Below are 23699 nucleotides of genomic sequence, written 5' to 3' on the forward strand. Positions count from 1 at the left end.
ACAGAAATCAAAAGGCCTTGGGATTATCTTTGGTCCTACATTCCAAGGACAGTTTGTGGCCCCATTTGGCCTCTCCTATCACCTGCTTTAGCATTCCTCCGCTATCTTTATATTTTAAAGAGACCCAGTCTGTTTTCAGTTTCATAAACTTTCCATATCCTTCTGACTAAATTTAGGATCTCTCCATTCATCCAAACTTCCCTTGCCTTACCATCCTTGTCCTTACTCCTTATAGGAACATGCTAATCCTGAACTCTGAGCTGCTGGTCTTTAAACAACTCCCCCATGTCAGATGTGGACTTGTCTGACAGTGGCTGCTCCCAATCAATGCCCCGTGGTTTCTGTCTTACTCCGTACTAACCTGCCCTCCTGCAATTCAGTACCTTCATACAAGATCTGATTTTATTCCTCATCACTAAGGAAAAAAAATAAGATCCCAGAATATTCACTGACTCTTAGCTGTCAGCTGGCCTGGCTCAATTCCCAAAACTAATTCCTCCTGTTCTCTCCTCTCGTTGGGCTCTGTACATAATGTTTTAAACACTCTTAAGATTCGCTGAAGAAATCTTGTGCATCTAAGTATTAAGCAAATTCCAATCAATTCTAGGGAAGATAAAGTCCCCGCACTGGTCATTGGGGGCCAGTATGATAATCCTATCAGTGTAACTGCAGATTGCCTCTGTAAATGAGCCTTCCAGTGTGTTGTGACATTCCCAGTGGGGTAACCTCTGCTCCTGTTAAACCCCACTCACATGTAAAACAATGAAACGCAGGAGCGTTGAGCTGGCAGCCCTGTCCGTCCGACAACAGAATACTCCTAATGTTGAAATAAACTAATTTCAGCCAAATGGCTTTGTTTGTCCCGGTCTCCCACCTGCCTGGAAGGGAGCCCATTGATCCATGAATCTGAAGACTTCCCTCCTGCATCAGTTCCTCAGCAACAATTTTAAACTGCACGAAATATCATTTTCTCACCACACCAGCACAAGGTTTGACCCACAATTCCGTAATTACATTGCTGGAAGTCCTGCTTTTTAACCTAGTTCCCGAAAATCACTTTGTCGGACCTCATACCTGCTCATTTAAACCCTTTGGTGTAGCACGCAGAAAGGTCACCGGAAAACATATTGGCTCCCCTCCTCCTTGGACACGTCTCACCTTTCCCTCGGGACCCCAATGATTCTTGTACGTGAAGCCCCCACCCACCTCGCACCAGCTCCTCAGCCACCACTTTACCTGGGTTTTAGAAGACACCGGAAGCGCGGTCTGTATATCCTTTTCTCTGCCTATGTATCCTGTTCCTTTTTGTGACCGGACTTTCATTTCCCTGGCGACCCAGAGGAACAATTGTTCTGATGAATTAACCCTTTCATCACTGGAAGTGACTGCACCCTCGCCCACCAACTGCTGTGTGTGAGAGCGCTCGCACTGGTCATGGGGTCGGGGAGGAATAGACCGAGGTCCTCGGGTATTTGCGAAATGGAAAAACATTTCCTATAATTTAAAGCAGGAGAATCAGGAAATTTCCAGAAATCCTCCGGTCTGTACGTGGTGTGTGAGGGAGTTTTTTTCGCTGGAGCGCTCTGTGTAGGATAGACCGTTGGAAATTGGCGGGTGTGGTAAAGTGAAGGCGGAGCTGGACGATGAGAGGCCGCTCTCGGCTCTGTCCGTCACTCTGACTCTGTCTCCTCCCCTCCCCGCCTCTGTCTCTCTGCGCGTTTCTCGGGCAGGTCCGGGCGTTGTGTATAAAAGGAGACAGCAGTAGTCGGTTTGTCACTGAGCAGCGACCTGAGTGAAGCAGCATCATGTCTGGCAGAGGGAAAGGAGGCAAAGGACTGGGCAAAGGCGGAGCTAAGCGGCACCGTAAAGTGCTCCGTGATAACATCCAGGGCATCACCAAACCGGCCATCCGCCGTCTGGCTCGCCGTGGCGGCGTCAAGCGGATCTCGGGTCTGATCTACGAGGAGACCCGCGGGGTGCTGAAGGTTTTCCTGGAGAATGTGATCCGGGATGCGGTCACCTACACTGAACACGCCAAGCGCAAGACGGTCACTGCCATGGATGTGGTGTACGCTCTGAAACGCCAGGGCCGCACTCTCTATGGCTTCGGCGGCTGAAAAACTCCCACTTCCTCCCGAGCACAAAACAAAGGCTCTTCTAAGAGCCACCCACCGCCTCACAGAGGGAGCCGTGTCCACAACCTTTTCATTTTTTATCTATGTATTTATCGATTTATTTATTTTATCAAAGTATTCATCTAATTACATTTGAAATCGATTAATCTGTTCCAATTGAAATATAGCCGCGATTCTGCCTTTACAGACGGTGATTACAGTAAATTCTGAATGTATTTATAATGATCTTAATCTTCCCGTCCATCGGGACAGAAATCAGTTCTCTCGTTTAGAAGAACGATTCCGTAATTATGCATTCAAATCTTAACTGAGGGTATTAGATATTAAATGAAACTGAAAATGTATGATCCGTGATAGAATTAATTGTAAATGATAAGAATTTATCAAGCACCATCGCTGGGTGCTCTGAAATTGGCGGTCGGTTTGAATATATCGGGCGCCAATCACAGTGCATTTTGATTGGATGAAGTCCGACCGCCAGTAAGTTTTCCATTTTGTCCTAAATCGTTATTCGACGCCAACCTGCTTGAAATTAATAAACCAATCGCAGCAAGTAGATCCTTTAATAGACAGCTGTTGTTCAGCCAATTATAAGCGATGGGACGGCCCTTCCCAGCGGTATAAAAGCCTGTGCTGGAGCACGTTTCGTCTATCTTGTTCCTGTATTTCAGCCTGTGCCCTCACTCTCGAAGCAGAATGGCCCGAACCAAGCAGACCGCGCGCAAATCGACTGGCGGAAAAGCTCCTCGCAAACAGTTGGCGACCAAAGCGGCGCGGAAGAGCGCTCCTGCCACCGGCGGAGTGAAGAAGCCTCATCGCTACCGGCCCGGCACCGTGGCTCTGAGGGAGATCCGGCGCTACCAGAAATCCACCGAGCTGCTCATCCGCAAACTTCCCTTCCAGCGCCTGGTCCGGGAGATCGCTCAGGACTTCAAAACCGATCTGCGTTTCCAGAGCTCGGCTGTCATGGCCCTGCAGGAGGCAAGTGAGGCTTACCTGGTCGGGCTCTTTGAGGATACTAACCTGTGCGCCATCCACGCCAAGCGAGTCACCATTATGCCCAAGGACATCCAGTTGGCCCGCCGCATCCGCGGGGAGCGCGCTTAAACCCAGCCTACACACCAAATACAAGAAAAGGCTCTTTTAAGAGCCACTACCGCGGCAAATGAAAGAGCTGTAGCTTGCTGATCATTATTGTACATGTTTGATGTTGGTGTTAAGTGTAAATAAACTAGTTTTGTAGCTGGGACCAGACTGAAGGTCAGTCGGCAATGCCACCGGGTAGCTTATCATATATCCTCCCACTGCAGAGATTTCTCCACACGCCCCCACCCCTCTCGCATCGGTTTCAGCAGTTCTTAAAAGGCTCTTTTAACAGCCACTATCGCGGCAGAGGAAAGGGCTATTAGTTCCTGCTTATTATTATTGTGGCGATGTACAATATCCCTCTGCCATTTTCCTGAGGTGTCTTTGGGAATGTTCAATGGCTCTGTTCAGTTCTGCAAACAAATTCAAACACTCACGTCAAGTTAACGGAGCGAATAACCGGAGGTGAACGCACTCTCTCCCCATCAGCATCTCTGCTGATCATTCATTTCTCCCACACACCGGCCAGGTACAGCTTGTGCGGCCGCTATCGTTTTCTTTGTTTTGCACAATGGCTGTCCGTGGACCGAGAATGGTCCCCTCCTCCCCAGAAAAGAGCGACCTCTCATCTTCCAACTCCGCCTCCATTTTGTACAACCGCCAATTTCCAACGGTTTCGCGAAATACAGCGATTTCCGCGATTTCTGAGATACGTAATGGAAGGTCAGTCGGCAAATCTACCGGGTGGTTTATCATATTTCCTCCCCGTACAGTCCATCCCCACAGAGGGATCCCTCCCTTACCCTTCTCCCGGAGTCAGCCGTTCGCGATCTGCACAGCTGAATTGAATTTTCGGCTGTGAGGCGCGGAAACTCGGCAGGCCATCAGGCTGCTTAATTCATGCTGACGCAACTGTATTTCTGTTATATTAACCACCCAGTTGTGTATAATATGTATTAAAATTACTATAAATTAGATATTTAGACGGAGACGTAAGGTAAAGGTTTTTACTCCTCATATCTCCGAACGATATAAACAATAAGGTCAATTCAATTCAATTCAATGTCTGTCACTCTCCCGGGATGGGGGAGGAACTAGGCCTGCAACCATATCTATCACAAACCCCGAGTGAAACTCAGCTTGAACGTCCAGGTTTCACTTCTAAAACTGACTCGTCACGGCCGCACCGAGTGTTAGCGAGGTACTGAAATCTCTGTATTGTCGGAGAAAATTCCACCGAAATCTCTATGACGGGAAACACAATATCCAGGTTCAGCTCTTTTCTGAGATGTGGGTGGCTCTGAGAAGAGCCGTTGGGTTCAGGTACTTACAAATGGTGTATTCTCAATTCACTTTTTGACTTGGGTTTTGCGGATTTGGACTTCGGCTTCTTGGCCGCCTTCGTCTTCGGGGCTGCGGCTTTCTTGGGGCTCTTGTGCTTCGGCGCCGCTTTTTTAGCCGCTGGTTTCTTGGCGCCAAGCTTCTTGCTGGGAGATTTCTTGATTGCAGATTTCTTAGCCGATGGTTTCTTCGATTTCTTCACCACCTTCGCGGCACTTTTCCCTTTACCGGATTTAAAGGATCCCGAAAGACCAGAGCCCTTCATCTGAACCAAGGAGCCGCTTTCCACTTTCCTCTTGATGCTCATCTTGATCTGGGGGCGACGTTTGACCACCTTAAGGGTAGGATATATCCTTCCTATCGCGACAACCCGCCACGATCTTATCGATCTGTTCGCCCAGCGAGGGACCGGTTGGTTTGTTCCGGACAGCCGCCTTCTTCTTGGGAGCCTTCTTTGCGGCGGCGGGCGCGGCTGGAGGAGCCGTTTCGGAGGGTGCTGTCTCGGTCATGTCTGCGACTCTGATAAATCCTTCTCACAATCAGAACCGAATGAGAAATGAAGCGAGAGGCGGCGGCACAGAGCAATTTAAAGGCAGCGTGCGGACATCCTGCTTTCAGCTCCCGGCAGCTTCATTTTTCTGTGTTTCTCTCTCCTCAAAAACTCGCCGATTCCAATTCAAATCGGACGCTGCGGAGACTCGGACTAGTCCCTGTCCGTCACTGAGGCCGGAATGTTCGCTGGAAAGAAAGTTTAATCGGGATTAAAGGCAGCGCTTTCTATTTTAACTCGTTTCATTACCGCGTTCTCTCTCCCGATCGTTGGCCTGTTCTCTGTGTCTGAATTATTTAAACTAATTAAAACTTTGCGGTTAATTCCCTTTTCGGGACTGAGCTGGGGAGTGGGGCGCTTCCGTAACAGAAAAGTCTTTTCATTTTCTACAGTACGCGCTGAAAAATCTTACGATATGTTCGGACCCACAAACACAGTGACACTGGTCTAAGCCGCCGCTCTTTTAACTCACACTCTCTACACAATACACACTCAATGCTGGCGGAAATCAGCAAGTCAGGCAGCATCAATGGTGGGAATAAACAGCCGACATTTCGGGCTGAGACCCTCCATCAGGACTCTGGTGGGAGATGCTGCCTGACTTGCTGGGTTCCTCCAGCATTTTGTCCGCGTTGTTCGCGATTTCCAGAATCTCTTGGCGTTCTGTTGACACAATGTTCACATCTGCACCTTCATCGCATTGTACTGCTGTCAAAGTAAAAAGACAGATTCCTTGTCATATAACACGGTGATAAATGATTCGGATTCCAAGGAATAAAGGACAACGGACATTGTCTGACCAACCTCTCTGTATAACCGGAAACATCCTTGGAAATCTTTTCTACACTCCCCAGTTTAACCCCGTTTCCTATAACGGTGACAAGAGCTGTACACAATACGGTAAGTGTGGCCTCCAGTCACTGACACAACTGTAACATAATGTCCCAACTGATATACTCAATCCCCTGACTAATGAAGACCAGCATGTTAAACACCGTTCTTCATCACCCTGTCTACCAGTGACACCACTTTCAATGAAATAAATGTGTGTGAGAGATTTACCCCTGAATCTCTCCGGTCCATTACACTCCCCAATGACCGATCATTCATAGTGTAAGTTCTACACTGGTTTGACTTTGCAATGTGCACTGCCTCACATTGAAATGCATTTGCCACGCTGTGGCCCTCTTCACTAAATGATCAAGATTGCCGGGTTAAATAAGAAATACAGAATAAACTAAACAGTGTAAGAGAGGATCAGGGAGGGATGTGATTCTGAAGGTGAGAATGCGAAACCTGAATCCATAAACTTGATCCATTCTTGCCTCTCTTTTACTCTTTAACTATCTGAAAATAATCCTTAAGTATCCTCCTTTATACTATTGGCCAGTTACTTTAATAATTCAGCTGTTCTCTCTATATTACTATTTTAGTTACCTTCTGTTCTTTTTAAGTTCCCTAATCCTTTAGCTCCCCACTAACTTTTGTGATATTCTCTGCTCTCTCATGTTCCTTTATGCTGCATTTGTCTTCCGTTGTTGCTGATGGTTGCCTCATTCTCCCTTTTGAATATTGTTTCTGCTGAGGGATGAACTGATCCTGCATCTGCCAAATTACTCCTGGAAATTGAAGCTTTTCATACAAAGGTAATCTGGTTAATGCTGGGGAAGTCAAAATGCCCGACTGCTGTAAGCCTGTTCCTATTACACCTGTGTGTGATTTACCAACATGTCTGCTCCACAATATCTCAGCCTATTGGGAGGCGAGCAGTGTAATCCCATCAAAATCACCATTCATCATTTTATATAAAACCTTTTCTTACAAGACCTCATCAAACCCCTCACTTAATACTGCAGTGTTGGTGTCCTTAATTAAACATGTAACATCCCCCCACCTGTCGGGTAGCCTTTAAATGTTTTGTCTTCACCTTAAGTAATTGTCCTGTAAATTTATGCTTCCCTACCCTGACACAAAGAGTGATCGCCTATTGATTTTGTAAACCTTTGGATGGTCACCTGACAGCTCCTTAATCTCTCGGGTGAGAAAGAGAGTCCCAGTCTGTCCAAACTTCTGCTAATAATTCAAATCCTCCAGTGTCAGTAACACCCTCCTCAAACCTCCCTCCACACTTTCCAGTTTCATGACATCCTTCCTGTAGCTGGGTGACTAGAACTGTGCACAATACAGTGCAATCTCACTTTGATGATTACAGTTGTCATATGACATCCCAAATCCTGTAACTCAGTTCCCTGACCAGACATCGTCTTCACCATCCTGACTACCTGTGTTGTCACTTTCAGTGAATGATGTTTCCGTATTCCATGGACTCTCTGTCTGCAATACTCTCCAAGGAACAAGAATTTACTGTGCAGGTCCTTCCCTGGCTGGACTTCTCAAAATGCAAGAGCTCATACTTGTCCACATCAACATCCATCTGTCATTCTTTGGCTGACTTCCCCAGGTCATCTCGATCCCATTGTACTCTCAAAGAATCTTCACTGTCCACTCTGCCACCAACATTGCTGTCATCTGCAAACTCACTAATCACGTTCACAACAATGTCAGAGAAACTGTTCACATCGATGACAAATGACAGTACCAGAACCGATCCCTGAGAACGTCACTGGTCAGAGGCCTCCAACCTGAATGACAAGCTGCCACGCCCACCCTCTCTCTCCTTCCACCAAGCCAATTTTGTAACACTGACATTAGGCAGAATCTTGTCTGGCATCCTTTCTGCTCCAAATGTGTAATACAGAAGAAATAAGGACTAAAGAAAAACATATCTTCCTACAGCCTACACCTCTCAGAAGTGCCGAAGCCTCAACTCCCCACTCCAATTCTGGCCCACTCATACAATGACCGCTCTCTTTAAATCTAACTTCTTTTTATTGGATCTTGGTAAGTGCCTAACTATGCACAATCAAACGCCTCCCAGGGAACTATGACATGCAAAATATGCCAACTGCCCATGTTCACTTCATTTAAACTCCCTCTCTGTCTACATAATCATATGACTGTTTGTGACTGTGGCGCACAAAATTGTGAACTGCAGGAAAACAAAGTACATGCCTGCACTGTTCAACAAGACCAGACATGATAAAACAAACAAAACACTGTATAACAAACACTAGAATCCCCTAACTGAGAGGAGTGGAGATGCTGGATGACCAAAAAGATTTAAAGAGAAGCAAGATAAATGTTTATAAAATCAGGGAAGTGGGATCAATATACAAGAGGAGGCTGATGGCAGATCAGCCTTTATATGGAATTGTGGGTGAGGGACTAAGAGAGAACACACTGGAGGGTTTATCCAGTGAGACAGTGTGAAGAGAGCTCAGGATAAGAGAGGTGCATTCACCGATGGAGTTGTGCTACTGGCCTCCCAAATGCCAGCAGGAGGTAAAGAAACTGAAATGTAGCAGGGAATGAAAGATGTAAAAGCAACAGGGTCGTTGTAGTGGGTGACTAATTTCCCCAATGTTGACTGGGACTCTCTTAGACTCAGGGGCTTAGATATCATTGCAAATGTTAGAAGAATACTGGGATGTTTCTTAACATAGAAGTGGGTAGTCTAACCAGGGAAGTGGGTCATACAAGACATTGTATTGGAAAATGAGCCTGGCCACTGATAGAAGTTTCATTCTGGGAGCAGTAAATAAGCACAAGCATCGTCACAGTGGTAACGTGGTCAATCTGGATATAGCTAAGGGCAACTGTGTAGGACAGGAACTGAGGAGAGGGGAATGGGTGCAGCTGTGATTTGTCCATCCACATTTGACATGTGAGTAGTGGTTAAAGGTCAGAATTCAGACTGTTTCTATGTGGAGGAAAGACAAGGTTGTTAAAGTCTGGCAGAGGGGTATGGTAAGAGATATTATGAATTCAGTCTGAAAGAAAATGAAAGATAAGGTTGTTTCAGATGTATAAATTGGAGATTGCCTGTGGTAATATGAAGCAAACAAGAGAGAAGTTAAACAGAGAATCAGAAGTGTCAAACGGGAACAGGAAATGACTTTGGTGAGAAGGGGCACTATGGAGAGGGTACGACAACACAAGGACAAAGGAGAGAGTTTACATCTGAAGTGGGTGAGGGTCTAAACCATTACTTCACTTCATCAATGTGGTCATGGAGGATAGTGAGATCAGAGAAGGGAATGCCGATATTCCAGGGCATGTTGTTCCTCAGGCAATAGAGTCAAACCAGGAAATTATGGACTGGTGAGACTTGGATCAATGCTCGGGGAATTGTTCGAGAATATTATTAGACATAGGATCTCTCATAAAAGTTCAGACTGCAATAGGAGAAGATAGGGATTTGAAAGGAAAAGTGAGCAAAATCCCCTGAGATTCTCTCGGTACATTCAGAGGAAAAGGGAATTTAGACAGAATTGTTCCGCTTGGAGATGAGGATGGCCATCTGTGTGTGGAACTGAAGGAAATGGGAGAGGCTTTCCATTAATAATTCTGACAGTTATTTCACCATTGAGAAAATTATGGAAAGTGATGGAGTTACGGAAATGGCATGAATCAGATGTGATATCTTAGACCACATTCAAATTAGCAGGGATCTATATTGGAGGCCTTAAGATGCTTTAAGGTTGTTAAATCTACCCGGCCTTATCAGGTACATTCCTGTACTTTGTGAGAAGCTAGAGAATACACTGTAGAGGCCACGGGAGAGATTGTTGCTTCATCACAGGCATCAGTTGAGGTTAGACATGATTGGAGAGTGATTAATGTGGAATTGACAGTTTTGAGGCCAAGTCTGTGGATGAATCAAAAATAGACAGAGAGGCAGGCAGTGTTATGGAAGCAGGGAGTCTGCAGTAGCACTTGGACAGATTTAGAGAATGGACAAAGAAGTGCCAGACAATATACAGTGTAAGGAAGTGTGTGGTCATGTACTCTGGGAGGAGGAACAAAGGCATAGACTCCATCTAATCAGGGAAAGAACAGAAATCAGATATGTAAAGGGACTTATTTGGAGTATCATAAGAAGGTTTGGGTCACTTTTCTAAGAAAGTCTGTGCTGACATTGCAGAGGCTGCAGGGGAAATTCACAAGAATGATCCCAAGTCTGAAAGAGTTAGGATATAACAATCATTTGATGATCTGGGCCTGTACTCACTGGAGTCTAGAAGAATGAGGGAGTATCGTATAGAAACACATTGAATGTTGAAAGGCCTATGTAGTGTTGATCTGAGAGGATGTTTCCAATAATGGAAGAATCTAGAACCAGACTACACCCTCAATACAAAGATGCCCCTCTAGAATAGAGATGAGTAATTTCTTTAGTCAGAAGATGATCAATCGATGCATTTCATTGGCACAGGCAGCCATGAAGGCAGTCAGTAGGTCTATTTAAAGCAGAGGTTAGTAGAATTTAATTGTTATTAAGGGCATCAAAGTTTACGGGGAGAAGGACGGAGAATGTGGTTGGGATGGATAATAAATCAGGCATGATGGAATGATGGAACAGACTGGATGAGCCAAAAGACCCAATCCCGCTCCAGTGACTTTAGGTATTTTGTTTTAATGCGGTGCCAGGAAACTAGTCAGGAAACTACTGGCCCATCAGTCTGATATCAGTGTTGGGTAATTTGTTGGAGGAGGTTTTGAGAAACAGGATCTACCAACATTTGGTCTGATTCAAGACTGACAGCACAGTTTTGTGCAAGGGAAATCATGTCTAACAACTATCTTGGAGCTCTTTGAGGAGTTTCACAAGTGCGTAGATGAGGTTAGGGTTGTGGATGTTGTTTATATGGACAGTAGACAGGCCTTTGACTCTGGTCTGGGAGGTTAGATCTGAGAGATGGAATCCAGGGGAGATATTTGATTGGTTTCATAATTGACTCAATGAGAGGAAGCATAGGTGACGTTTGAGGGCTGTGCCTCAAACTGGAGGTCTCTGTCTAGTTGTGTGCCACTAGGTTCTGGGAACATGTTGTTAGTAATTTATATAAACAATGTCCATGTGAATGCATAGTTCACTGAAAGTGACATCTCAGCTAGATCTGGTGTTTGACCTGCTGGCCTTCCTCAGTCATGGCACAGAGTATAAGAGTTGAGAAGATATGTTGTAGATATACAAGTCTTTGATGAGGACTGACTGGGGATATTGTGTATAGTTTTGATTGCCTTATTATAGCAAAATGTTCTTAAACTTGAAAGAGTGCAGAGAAAAACAAATACCAGATGTTTGCTTAGGCCTGGGGAGTCTTGTCACAAGGAGAGGTTATATAGACTCATATGTTATTCCCTGGAGCAGAGCAGATTCAGAAGTGATTCTAGTAGAGGTATGTAGATCATGAGGAGCACAGACAGGGTAAAAGCACGTAGTCTTTTTCACAGGAAATGGCTGGTAAAAACAAGAAGGCGCAGGTATTTCAGATCTGTTATGAGTGATGAACAGACCTGATGGACAATGGGGTGCAGCGTTAACCATCCCCCCCCCCGAGAACCATGAACTATTGCTGTTGCTATGCTGCTCATGAGAGAGAGAGACGAAACACAGGCAAGAACATTTGCTACAGATAAGAGGGAGAGAGAGACTGTTGAGTTATTGTATTTTGACTCTTCCTGGATTATTTACTTTTCACGACAAGGACTTTACTTTGCTCGTCAACATTCCTCAGGAGACAGCAGGAGTGGCCTGATTTGATGGACACAGTCATTCAGAGTTGATGGATAGCTGAGACCCCGTTAGTAGGGATAAAAGACAGGTCTGGAGAGACACCCTTCAGACACACCAGTGGACACTGACTGAGTGTTGTGAACCCACAGGAAGGTGGGGGCTGCGGAGACCAAATCAGGAGATCGGTCAATAAAGCTCACAGTGTTACAGCAGGGCCGGTGGGGACTTGTGTGTGTGTCCACTCACGCCAGAGTGACGAGTCCACCACAAAAGAAACGTCTAGCTGAAGGATGGAGGGGTCATAGCCGAATGACCACAATGGTGCAACAGAATCAAAAGGCAACAGGAATAATTTGCTGACTGCAGCTGCCTAATATCTCGCTCTCTCTCTCTCCAACAATTACTACACAACAACTATACCTACCTCAGCACGCATGAACTGAACTTTATACTTTTCTATGACAATTCATTTAACCCTACACATCGATAGAGCTTGTTTATTATTGCTTATTATTATTCCTACACTTTTAGGTTTATTATTGCTAACTCATGTTATATGTATATTTGCATTATTGGTATTGTTTTGCTTACTTTACTAATAAACACTTTTGAATATAGTACCACCAGACTCCAACCGATACTTCTATCTTTGCTGGTCTGACACCCAGTTACGGGGTACGTAACAGATAACAGATAGACATAATGGGTGGCGGGTTGTGTGTATTTTTGAATAAACTGCCAGTGACTGCCAGTGCCAATTTTAAATCTTGTGATCAGGGCTGGTTGCCACATCACAGGAAGGACTGTTTCAGTTATAAGGCGAGGTTGAACAAGCACAGACCCCCGGGCCCAGGGCGCTCCCCCTCCGCGGGGCCTTACCACCGTCCCATGCCTGGTGCCGAGGAAATGATTCACACAGACTGCGTGTGACTGCCTTGCCAACGTCACATGATATCCTGGTTGCAGCCCGGGAGGAGGAGCAATGTAGTTGTCAATCACAGGAGGAACGGCGGACACTGACTGCACACAGAGACATTTCGGTGTTAAATCTATAACTAGGGAAGGGAAAACAAACCTGTTGTAAAGGAAAACAATAAAAATGTATGAAAAAATGAAAGTGAGTGAGATATAAAGCTACAAACAAGAGAGAGTCTGCAGATGCTGAAAATCCAAACCACACACACATAATGCTGGAGGAACTCAGCAGGCCAGACAGCATGTATGGGAAAGAAAAGCAGGACTGCTGAAGGGTTTCGGCCCGAAACGTCGACTGTACTCTTTTTCCCCATAGATGCTGCCTAGCCTGCTGATTCCTCCAGCAATTTACGAGATACAAAGCTAGAGAGATTTGAAAACTAATGCTGAGATTTTTAATATGAACAGACTTATTGCTGAGGATTGTAACTGCATCTGTAAAGCACAGTGAGTTTTGGAGATGGTGTGGGTGTTAATGGCAGAAAATAAAGAGATAATAGATTAACAAAGAGGTTTTAGGCACCAGCTTGATAACATGTGGGTTCCCACACTGTTGGTGTACTATCTGCAGGTCTGGTCGACACACTGTATAAAGAACATGATCACTGTAATGGGTGACCTGGGGCTCTGGTCCCCATCCCCTGCCAATCCCAGGGAGCAGGAATGAACCTCCCTGACAGTGTAGAGCAGGTTTACCAGGATGTTGTCTTGGATTGAGCCTTTCTGTTGTAAAACCATAAAATATAGGAGCAGAGTTAGGCCCTTTGGCCCATTGAGTCTGCTCTTTCACTTCATCATGGCTGATCCATTTCCCTCTCAGCCCCAATATCCTGACCTCCCCTTAACCCACCATGCCCTGACAAATCAAGAATGTATCAACCTCTACCTTAACTATACCCAATGATGGCCTCTGGCAACAAATTCCACAGATTAACTACTCTCTGGCTAAATAAATTCCTCCTCATCTCCATTTAAATGGATGGCCCTCTAGTCAGAGGCTGTGTGCTCTGTTACTAAACTGCCCCTCTATAGGAAACATCCTCTCCCTATCCACTCTACCGAAGTCTTTCAACATTCAATAGGTTTCAATTTAATCCCCTCTCATTCTTATGAATTCCAGTTAGTTCTGGCCCAGCACAATCAAATGGTCTTCATATGATAACCCTTCAATCCTGGAATCATTCTCGTGAATCTCCTCTGAACCCTCTCCAGTGTCAGTACACCTTTCTTAAATAAGGGGCCCAGAATTGCTCACAGTACAAATGAACCTTCAGGAACCTCCTCTGCTCCAAACTTCCTTTACATGTCAGATTTTGATTTTTCTCTTCTTTTGTCTATCTTTTCAATTTTTCTACCAATGTCCAAGACCATAAACTTCTTGACACGGTATTCCACCTGCCATACGTTTGCCCATTCTCACAGTCTGTCTAAGCCTCTCTACTTCCTCGGCACTGTCTTCCCCCCTACCTACTTTGATATACAAGTGGCCAGAAAGCCATCATTTCTGTCATCTAAATCACTGACATATACTGTAACATAAAAAGAATACCATTAGTCATCGTAGTCAACCAGAAAAGTCTCCCTTTATGCCACTCTTTGCTTCCTGCCAATCAGCTGAGTCTTAATCCATGCTCTTATCTTTCCTGTGTCATAGTCTCTTAACTTAAGCTGCCTCATGTGTGGTGCCTTGTCAAAGGCCTTCTAAAAATCCAATTGCACAACACACACCCATCCATTGATTCTCTTTTTCTTTCCTGCTTATTTCTCCAAGGAATTTCAACACACTTGACAGGCAGGATATCCCCTAAAGGAAACCATGCTGACTTTGTCCTATTTTATCATGTGTTCCCAAGTAGCCTGAAAATACATCCTTAACAATCGAGTCCATCATCTTCCCAACCACTGAGGTCAGACTAACTGGCCTATGATTTCCTTTCTTCTGCCCTCCTCCCTTCTTCAAGAGTGGAATGATGTTTTCAATTTTCCAGTACTCCGGAACAACGCCAGACTCCAGGAATCATAGAAAGATTATTACTAAAGCTGCCACAATCTTATCAGTCACCTCATTCATAGCACTGGTGTGGAAAATCTGGTCTAGCTGGTTTACTTACCTTCAGATCTTTCAGCTTTTTGCTAGTAAAGTCCAATTCACTAATTTCTGTCCCTGATCCTCTTGAATTTCCAGCAGACTGCCAGTCTCTTCCACAGTGAAGATTGATGCACAATACTTATTTAGCTTCTCTGCCACTTCCCTGTACCCCATCACTACATCTCCAGCATCATCTACTTTTGCCTCTCTTTTACACTTTGTATATCTTAAGAAACTTTTGGTATCCTCTTTAATACTACTGGCTCGCTTACCTTCCTATTTCATCTTTTTTCTCTCCAAAACACTGTTTTAGATGGTATCAAAAAGTTTTGTACATCCTATAACTGAGTGTCAGGGACGTCTCAGAGCAGCTACTGAACAATGTTCATTCAGCCAGAGGTTGTGGTTCACGTCGGTACCAATGGACAGGTTGAAAAGGGATGAGGTCCCACAGTGAATATAGAGAGTTAGGGAACAAGTTAAAGGGCAGGGCCTGAAAGGTTATAATTTTTGTGTTACTCCCAGTGCTCTGTGGTAGTACGGGTGGGGACAGAAAGTTAGAGCAGATGAATGTGTGGCTGAGGAGCTGGTGCAGGGACAGGGTTTCAGGATTCCAGAACACTGGAACCTCTTCAGGTCCAGAGGTGACATTTACAAGGGGGGGGGGTGGTTTGCACCTTCACAGGAGGGGGGTCAGTGTCATTAGGTTCATTGTTGCTCCCTGGGAGGGTTGAAATGAGATTCACAGGGGGATGTGAACCAGAACACCGGTCACTGAATGGAGAGATTGAAGCCAAGTTTGATGCTTAACACTGTAAGGATTGATTTTGAGACAAATACACATCTGTCATGAGTTTGTTTAAAGATCAGCTGCACAGTGTTTCAGGGCCAGTTTGTTCCAGTAAGAGGGAGGGTCAAGGATGGCAAGGTTCAGGAACCTTGGATGATGAGAGAAGTAAATTTTGTCAGTGAAGAGTGAGAAACGTATGTAAGGCTTAGGAAGCTGGAATCAAACAGGGAGTTTGAGGACTATATTTAAAACACAGAAGGGAACTCAAGAACATTTAGAGAGCTAGAAACAGTGATGAAAAATCTCTGGCGAGTAAAATTAAAGATACTCCCATTCCATTTTTGTATCATAGAATTGAATTTAGGAGCCGAGACGTAATATTGCAGCTACATAGGAGCCTGGTCAGACGGCACTAGGAGTACTGTGGTCAGTTCTGGTCGCCTCACTACAGAAAGAATGTGGAAACCATAGAAAGGGTGCAGAGGAGATTTTCAATGATGTTGCCTGGATTGGGGAGCATGTCTTATGAGAATAGGTTGAGTGAACTCGGTCTTTTCTCTTTGGAACGAAGGAGGATGAGAGGTGATCTGATAGAGGTGTACAAGATGTTGAGAGGCATTGATCGTGTATATAGTCAGAGGCTTTTTTCCCCAGGGCTGAAATGGTTGCCACATGAGGACACAGGTTTAAGCTGCTGGGGAGCAGATACAGAGGAGATGTCAGCGGTAAGTTTTTTACTCAGAGACTGTTGAGTGTGTGGAATGAGCTGCCACCAATGGTGGTGGAGGAGGATATGATAGGGTCTTTTAAGAGGCTTTTAGATAGGTACATGGAGCTTAGTAAAATAGAGGGCTATAGGTAAGCCTAGTAATTTCTAAGGTAGGGACATGTTCAGCAACATCTTTCTCAATCTCCTCTGCACCCTTTCTATGGCTTCCACATCCTTCCTGTAGTGAGGCGACCAAGCTCAGCACAGCACTCCAAGTGGGGTCTGACCAGGGTCCTCTCTAGCTGCAATATTACCTCTCGGCTTCTAAATTCAATTCCACTTTTGATGAAGGCCAATGCACTGTACACTTAACCACTGAGTCAACCTACACAACTGCTTTGAGCATCCTATGGACTCAGACCTCAAGATCCCTCTGAACTTCCACACTGCCAAGAGCCATACCATTAATACTATATTCTGCCATCATATTTGAGCAAGTAAAATGAACCACTTCACAATTATCTAGGTTGAGCTCCATCTGCCACTTCTCAGCCTAGATTTGCATCCTATCAATGTCCCGCTGTAACCTCAGACAGTCTTCCATACCATCCACAACACCTCCAACCTTAGAGTCATCAGCAAACTTACTAACCCATCCCTCCACTTCTTCATCCAGGTCATTTATAAAAATCTCAAAAAGTAAGGGTCTCAGAACAGATCCCTGAGGCTCCGCACTGGTGACTGACCTCCATGCAGAATACAACCCATCTACAACCACTTTTGCCTTCTGTGGGCAAGCCCGTTCTCGATCCACAAAGTGATTTCCCCTTGGATCCCATGCCTCCTTCATTTCTCAATAAGCCTTGCTTGGGATACCTTATCAAATGTCTTGCTGAAATCCATGTACACTATATCTACTGCTCTTCCTTCATCAATATGTTTAGTTACATCCTCAAAAAATTCATTCAGGCTCATAAGGCACGTCCTGCCCTTGACAAAGCCATGTTGACTACTCCTCATCGTATTATATCTCCGCAAATGTTCATAAATCCTGCCTCTCATTATCTTCTCCATCAACTTACCAACCACTGAGGTAAGACTCACTGGTGTATAATTTCCTGGTCTATCCCTACTCCCTTTCTTGAATAAGGGAACAACATTCGCAACCCTCCGGTTGTCTGGACTCTCTCCCATCCCTACTGATGATGCAAAGATCATCACCAGAAGCTGAACAATCTCCTCCCACAGTAGCCTGGGGTACATCTTGTCTGGGCCCTGCAACTCATCCAACTTGATGCTTTCCACAAGCTCCAGCACATCCTCTCTCTTAACATCTACATGCTCAAACTTTTCAGTCTGCTGCAAGTCATCACTACAATTACTAAGATCCTTTTCCATAGTGAATACGGAGGTAAAGTATTCATTAAGTACCTCTGCTATTTCTTCCGGTTCCATACACACTTTTCCCACTGTCACATTTGATAGGTCCTATTCTTTCATGTCTTATCCTCCTGCTCGCCCCATACTTGTAGACTGCCTTGAGGTTTTCTTTAATCCTGCCCGCCAATGCCTTCTCATGTCCCCTTCTGGCTCTTCTAATTTCCTTCTTAAACTCCTTCCTGTTAGCCTTATAATCTTCTAGATCTCTAACATAACCTAGCTCTCTGAACCTTTTGTAAAGTTTTCTTTTCTTCTTGACCAGTTTTATTACAGCCTTTGTACACCAGAGTTCCTGCACAGTACCATAACTTCCCTGTCTCATTGGAATGTAACTATTGCAGAACTTCACTCAAGTATTCCCTGAACATTTGCCGCATTTCTTCCGTACTTTTCCTTGAGAACATCTGTTTCCAATTTAAGCTTCCAATTTCCTGTCTGATAGCCTCATCATTCCCCTTATTCCAATTAAATGCTTTTCTAACTTGTCTGTTCCGATCTCTCTCTAATGTTGTTGTAAAGGAGATAGGATTATGATCACTATCTCCAAAATGCTCTCCCACTGAGAGATCTGACACCTGACCAGGTTCATTTCCCAATACCAAATCAAGTGCAGCCTCTCCTCTTGTCGGCTTATCTACCTATTGTGTCAGGAAACCTTCCTAAACACACCTAACAAACTCCACCCCATCTAAAACCCTTGTTCTAGGGAGATGCTAATCTACATTTGGCAATTTAAAATTTCCCATCATGACAATTATTATTACACCTTTCCAGGATCTGTTTCCATATCTGCTCCTCGATGTCACTGTTACTATTGGCTCTGCCCTGATCTATTCACTGTTTTGGGTGATTTTCACTGATTTTGAACGGCTGTGCCTCACACAGCTGGGCTGTTACAATACAACGCTCTGCTCTAAAGTATGAGCAGAATGGTGGGTAAATATTCGATGGAGCAGAAACAAGTGGGGTCAGCACAAATGAGGGCTTGGCAGTTCTAGATGTGATGGAGGCTCGAGTTGATGGGGAGCAGAAAGAGGGAACCAGATCAGGAGGATGAGGCTACAAATGAAAGTTCAGCAACATCTGCAAACTATGACTGAAAAAAAAGAGGTTTATGTGTGCAAAATGCTGGAGGGACTCAGTCGCTCTGGCAGCATCTATGGAGAGGAATAAATAGTGAATATTATGGGCCAAGGCACTTCATCCTATCTAGACTGTTTATTGCTCTGCTTAGATGCTGCCTGATCTGCTGAGTTCCTGCTGTACTTTGTGTGTTACTTTGCAGTTTATTCTGAGCATCTGCTGAACCTCGAGTTTCATATCTACATTTCTAAGTGAGTGGGACTTTGACAGTTGTCATACAAAATGCCTGTTGACATTGAGTAATAAACAGGAGAAAATCTGCAGATGTTGAAATCCAAGGAACACACACAAAATGCTGGAGAAACTCTGCAGGCTAGGCAGCATATGTGGATAAAAGTACAGATGGCGTTTTGAGCCGAAATTCTTCTGTAGGACTGGACAAAAAAAACAATGAGGAGTAAATTTTAAATGTGGGGAGGGGAGAGAGAAACACAAAGTGATAGGTGGAACTGGGAGGGGGAGAGATGAAGTAAAAAGCTGGTAAGTTGAGTGGCAAAAGAGATACAGGGCTGGAGAAGGTGGAGTCTGATAGGAGAGAACAGAAGGCCATGGAAGAAAGAAAAGTCGGTAGGAACACCCGCGGGTGGTGACGGGCAGGTAATGAGAGGGAAAAGGGGATGAGGAATGATGATGGAGGGAAGGCATGACCAGAAGATCAAGAAATCGATGTTCATGCCATCAGATTGGAGGCTGCCCAGACAGAATATAAGGTGTTGTTCCTCCTACCTGAGTGTGGCCTCATCGCGACAGTATAGGAGGCGATGGATTGACATTTCCATTGATTATATTGTTTGTGGAAGCTTGCTGTGTTGAAGTAGATGCTGAGTTTTCTGCATAAAAACATTGACTGCTTTTGGGACATGTGGCGTTGAACTTGTCCCCTCAAACGAATCCAGTGTATTAACAACAGCACGTCAGAATCAGAATCAGAATCAGAATCAGAATCCTTTATTATCGCCGAGTATGAGGACACATACAGGGAATTTGATGCTGGTTTCCCTGAACTCTCTCTGTACAGAATTTAAAGCAAACAAAAACAATAGTGCAAATAATCATAAACTGTATACAATGAGGTCCACCTCATTGAATGTACAGGTGGACTTGATTTATAATAGACTAAAATTCAAGTGTTCCTAAGACTGATGGCATACGAAAAGAAACTGTTCTTGTACCTATTTGTCCTGGCATACAGTGATCTAAAGAGCCTACAAGAAGGAAGGAGTTGGAACATGTCACCTCCCTTTTCCAAAATATAATTCAACCACTCTAATACCATATATTCCATATGTTTACACAAATGGGACATTAGTGATCCAGGTTTTAGAATAGACACAATTGCAATTTTCCATGAGGAGGGAAGATGGCCTGAAATCCAATTACGATTCAAAAATGTAATATTATCTCAAGAGAGCTGTTGGCTATACGTTTAAACATGCAATAACATGTATCATCCTTTCCTGGAGATGTCTGACCTGTACTATTAATAGCTTTCTTAAATTTTACACAAATAAAACTCTACATCACTATCATTGCTACAGCTGGTTTCCAACACATCAGGGTATTCTCTTAAAAGCTTATCCCTACATTGGTTGGTCTCTTCATTATTTTATTATGAATTACAGTGAATGACCAAGCCAGCAACTAAACCCTCTCCATTTCAGTAACAATTGTATCACCTTCTTTAATCAATACTGGGAACCCTATGAATGCTTCACCCCCATTTTCTTAATCATTCCCCAAACATCTCCAAGTTTAATTGTCCTTCCAATTCTATCACAATATGACCTCTAGTAAATCTTTTTCACAACCTTCATTACTTTTCTCACCACAACCTGTGACCTTGTTAGAATTAATAACATCACGTGGAGAGTGATACTTCTTAACTTTCCGAAATGCCACATTTCTCCAAATAATTGCCTCTGCACACTCCTCCGTCCACCATGGTACAGTCTTTCTCCTATTAATGCAGTTTTTAATATGAATTGCTTCCAGCAAATTTGAGGAATAATGTGACAACCTTTCTTTGCAGAAATCAACATCATCCTCACTATTCAATCCACACAGATGTTCCATTCATCACAGAAAACATTAAAACTTCTCCAATTTGCTTTACCAAAATTCCATCTCCTCAAAGTAGCTTCTTGTCCCCGATATAAATCTAAACCCAGGCTTATAAATAGAGGAATATGATCACTCCCCAATGTTTCATCTCCCATGAAATACCACTCACTCACTGCAGCCTGAATGTCTGAAACTAAAGTTAAATTTACAGAAATTTCCGAACTATTATGAACATTAAATCTTATAACCCTCCCACCAGTAAGACACACAGGATGTGAAATATCTAAAACTCTTCTACAATCAAACCATGGCCATCATTCTGAGAACAACCCCACAGTGAACTCGATGCATTAAAATCCCCACACTGTACAACCCTTAGGGAGCTGGAGCTACATATACTCTCCAACAAATCAATCGAAAGCTTTCCACAATGGTTATAATAATACACCTCTTTAATGTCGCTACCTGTTGAATCAAATACTTCTACAAGTGTCTCATACATTTCATTTACATCCACGACTTTATGCCTTCTCCCTTTCTGTATAAAAATTTGCAACAGCACCTTCTCTACCAACTAATCTATCACGCCTAATTACAATATAATCCTAGAAGGAAGAATTTAAATATAGTAACAACCAGGTTTCCTGAATACATACAACGTCAGATAGACTTGATAAATCAGAAATAAACTTTAAAGTCTTGACTATTATAAATTTTGGCTTCTGGAAATACGCGCATTCGTCCTACTTATACCGTCTGGAGGAATGTAGGGGGGCGTTTATGATTGGTGAAACAGTAGCTCATCTGATCAGAAAGGGAAAATGTTCCAGTCAGAGAGCTGCTTTATTCACCAATCAAGAGACAGCAACGGTATTAGCGCCGGGAAATAACCGTCTAACCGCCGAAATAAACTGAAATTTGCAAAAGACCGCCAAAAAGCCTTTGTTGCTGAAATTAAACTATAAACAGGTTTGTTTGTCGACCCTGTACCCCCGTAACTGAAGACCGACACATTTGAACCAAGTGTAGTTAATATTGCGACGGTGTGTGAGGATTTAGTTCACTGATTTCTTTCAATTGGTAAATGATTGGAATAAAACAGATTCTCAGCTTCTGTTCGCGGTCGGTCTTTGTGTAAAAACTCAAGGGTGCCCCTTCAGAAAGTGGAGCTTTGACACGGTACGAACCGTGAGCATTCAGCTCACGCGTTGGAATGGGGTTAAGAGAAGTAACCAAGATGGGACAAAGCTTAATGAATGGCATTCCCCACAGTTAAACCAGAAGCAACAATTATTGTTTTTTTCAGAGAAACCTGATGACCGAGAGGAAATGACAGGGAAGGGGTACATAGCGATTCCGTGGCTGTGCAGAACGCAGGAATGTAACAGAGAAATCGGGATTCTTCTAAATAGTGGACAGCAAGTTCTGAGTAACGGAGATAAGATTCTGAATGAGCGCATCAAAAAGAAATTTTCAAACTTACCTCAAATCCATGTCACAATATTTTGTAACTCTTTTAATGAAACCGTGAGTGGCTCTTAAAAGAGCCTTTGATTTTCCTGTTTGTTTTGTCAGTAAACTTGTCTTCACTTGGAGCTGGTGTACTTGGTCACCGCCTTTGTCCCTTCGGACACGGCGTGCTTGGCCAGCTCCCCGGGCAGCAGCAGGCGCACGGCGGTCTGGATCTCCCGGGAGCTGATGGTGGACCGCTTGTTGTAGTGGGCCAGGCGGGAAGCCTCACCCGCGATGCGCTCGAAAATATCGTTCACGAATGAATTCATGATGCTCATGGCCTTGGAGGAGATGCCGGTGTCGGGGTGAACCTGCTTCATCACTTTGTAGATGTAGATGGCGTAACTCTCCTTCCTCGACCTCTTGCGCTTCTTGCCAGACTTGCTCGCCGGTTTGGACAGAGCTTTCTTGGCGCCCTTCTTGGGAGCGGGTTTCGGTGGATCAGGCATTTCTTCGTCGGTTTGAAACACAATAATAAGCAGAAACTGTCCGGAGCCCGGATTAAATAGGCAGCGCCCAAAGTGGTATGTTAATGAAGATGGGAATGCTGAGCATTTCCATTGGCTGGTTGGAGAAATGAATCACCAATCGGAACACTGGGGGATGGGAAGCGGCGCCAATGTGTGGTGGTTGCCGCTGTCGTTTAATGCGGGAGGAAGTACAGAAGGGCAGAGACAGGCGGGGGTGCGGGCTGACATTGAAAAGGGAAACGCAAATTTCAAAAGCAGAATGAAAATAAAATCAGATGAAATATTGTAAAATTAAACACTAAGATGTTCAGTTCATGACACAGGGCAGCAGGAGAGAGGAAGAGAGATTTGGACATTTCAATGTAAAGTTCAAATCGAGTTTATTTATGCCCAGGCGAAAGGAACAACATATTTGTAGCAGCATCACAGACACATTGCATCAGACACAACATTGACAAGAAACACTGGAATTACATATGAATTATACTAAAATATTCAAATAGACAGAAGACTATCTGAACAAAATCAAAATAACAAAGAGATTATGCGGGCAGTGGGAGAATCACCCCTCTTGTGCTTCTTCATCTCGTCACTCTAGATTCAGTGTCAAGCAACGCTGCCACTTTTATCCGGCCCATGTCTTCATTAACCAGGTCCAACATTTGCCTTTATTGGATCTTCCTCCTCCTTACACTAGTCATCGGGTTTGTGGCCAGGGTTAGAAGGGGTGGGTGCCCCCTTGGAACTCAGGATTAGGT

The 23699-nt window shown here is 44.2% G+C and overlaps 2 protein-coding genes and 1 pseudogene across 2 annotated transcripts; 2 read left to right on the forward strand and 1 right to left on the reverse strand.

Moving 5' to 3' along the window:
• LOC140717854 (uncharacterized) overlaps nt 1-23699 on the forward strand; it is a 966201-nt pseudogene that overhangs the window by 766809 nt on the left and 175693 nt on the right.
• LOC140717796 (histone H3) lies at nt 2815-3271 on the forward strand. The gene has a single exon (XM_073031521.1). It carries the CDS (start codon nt 2832-2834, stop codon nt 3240-3242), a length of 411 nt encoding a protein of 136 aa, XP_072887622.1. The 5' UTR covers nt 2815-2831; the 3' UTR covers nt 3243-3271.
• LOC140717800 (histone H2B-like) lies at nt 22488-22966 on the reverse strand. The gene has a single exon (XM_073031524.1). The coding sequence runs from the start codon at nt 22918-22920 to the stop codon at nt 22546-22548; it is 375 nt and encodes a 124-aa protein (XP_072887625.1). The 5' UTR covers nt 22921-22966; the 3' UTR covers nt 22488-22545.

The sequence above is a fragment of the Hemitrygon akajei genome, chromosome 28 (genome assembly GCF_048418815.1).
Source record: "Hemitrygon akajei chromosome 28, sHemAka1.3, whole genome shotgun sequence".
Classification (NCBI taxonomy): Eukaryota; Metazoa; Chordata; class Chondrichthyes; order Myliobatiformes; family Dasyatidae; genus Hemitrygon; species Hemitrygon akajei.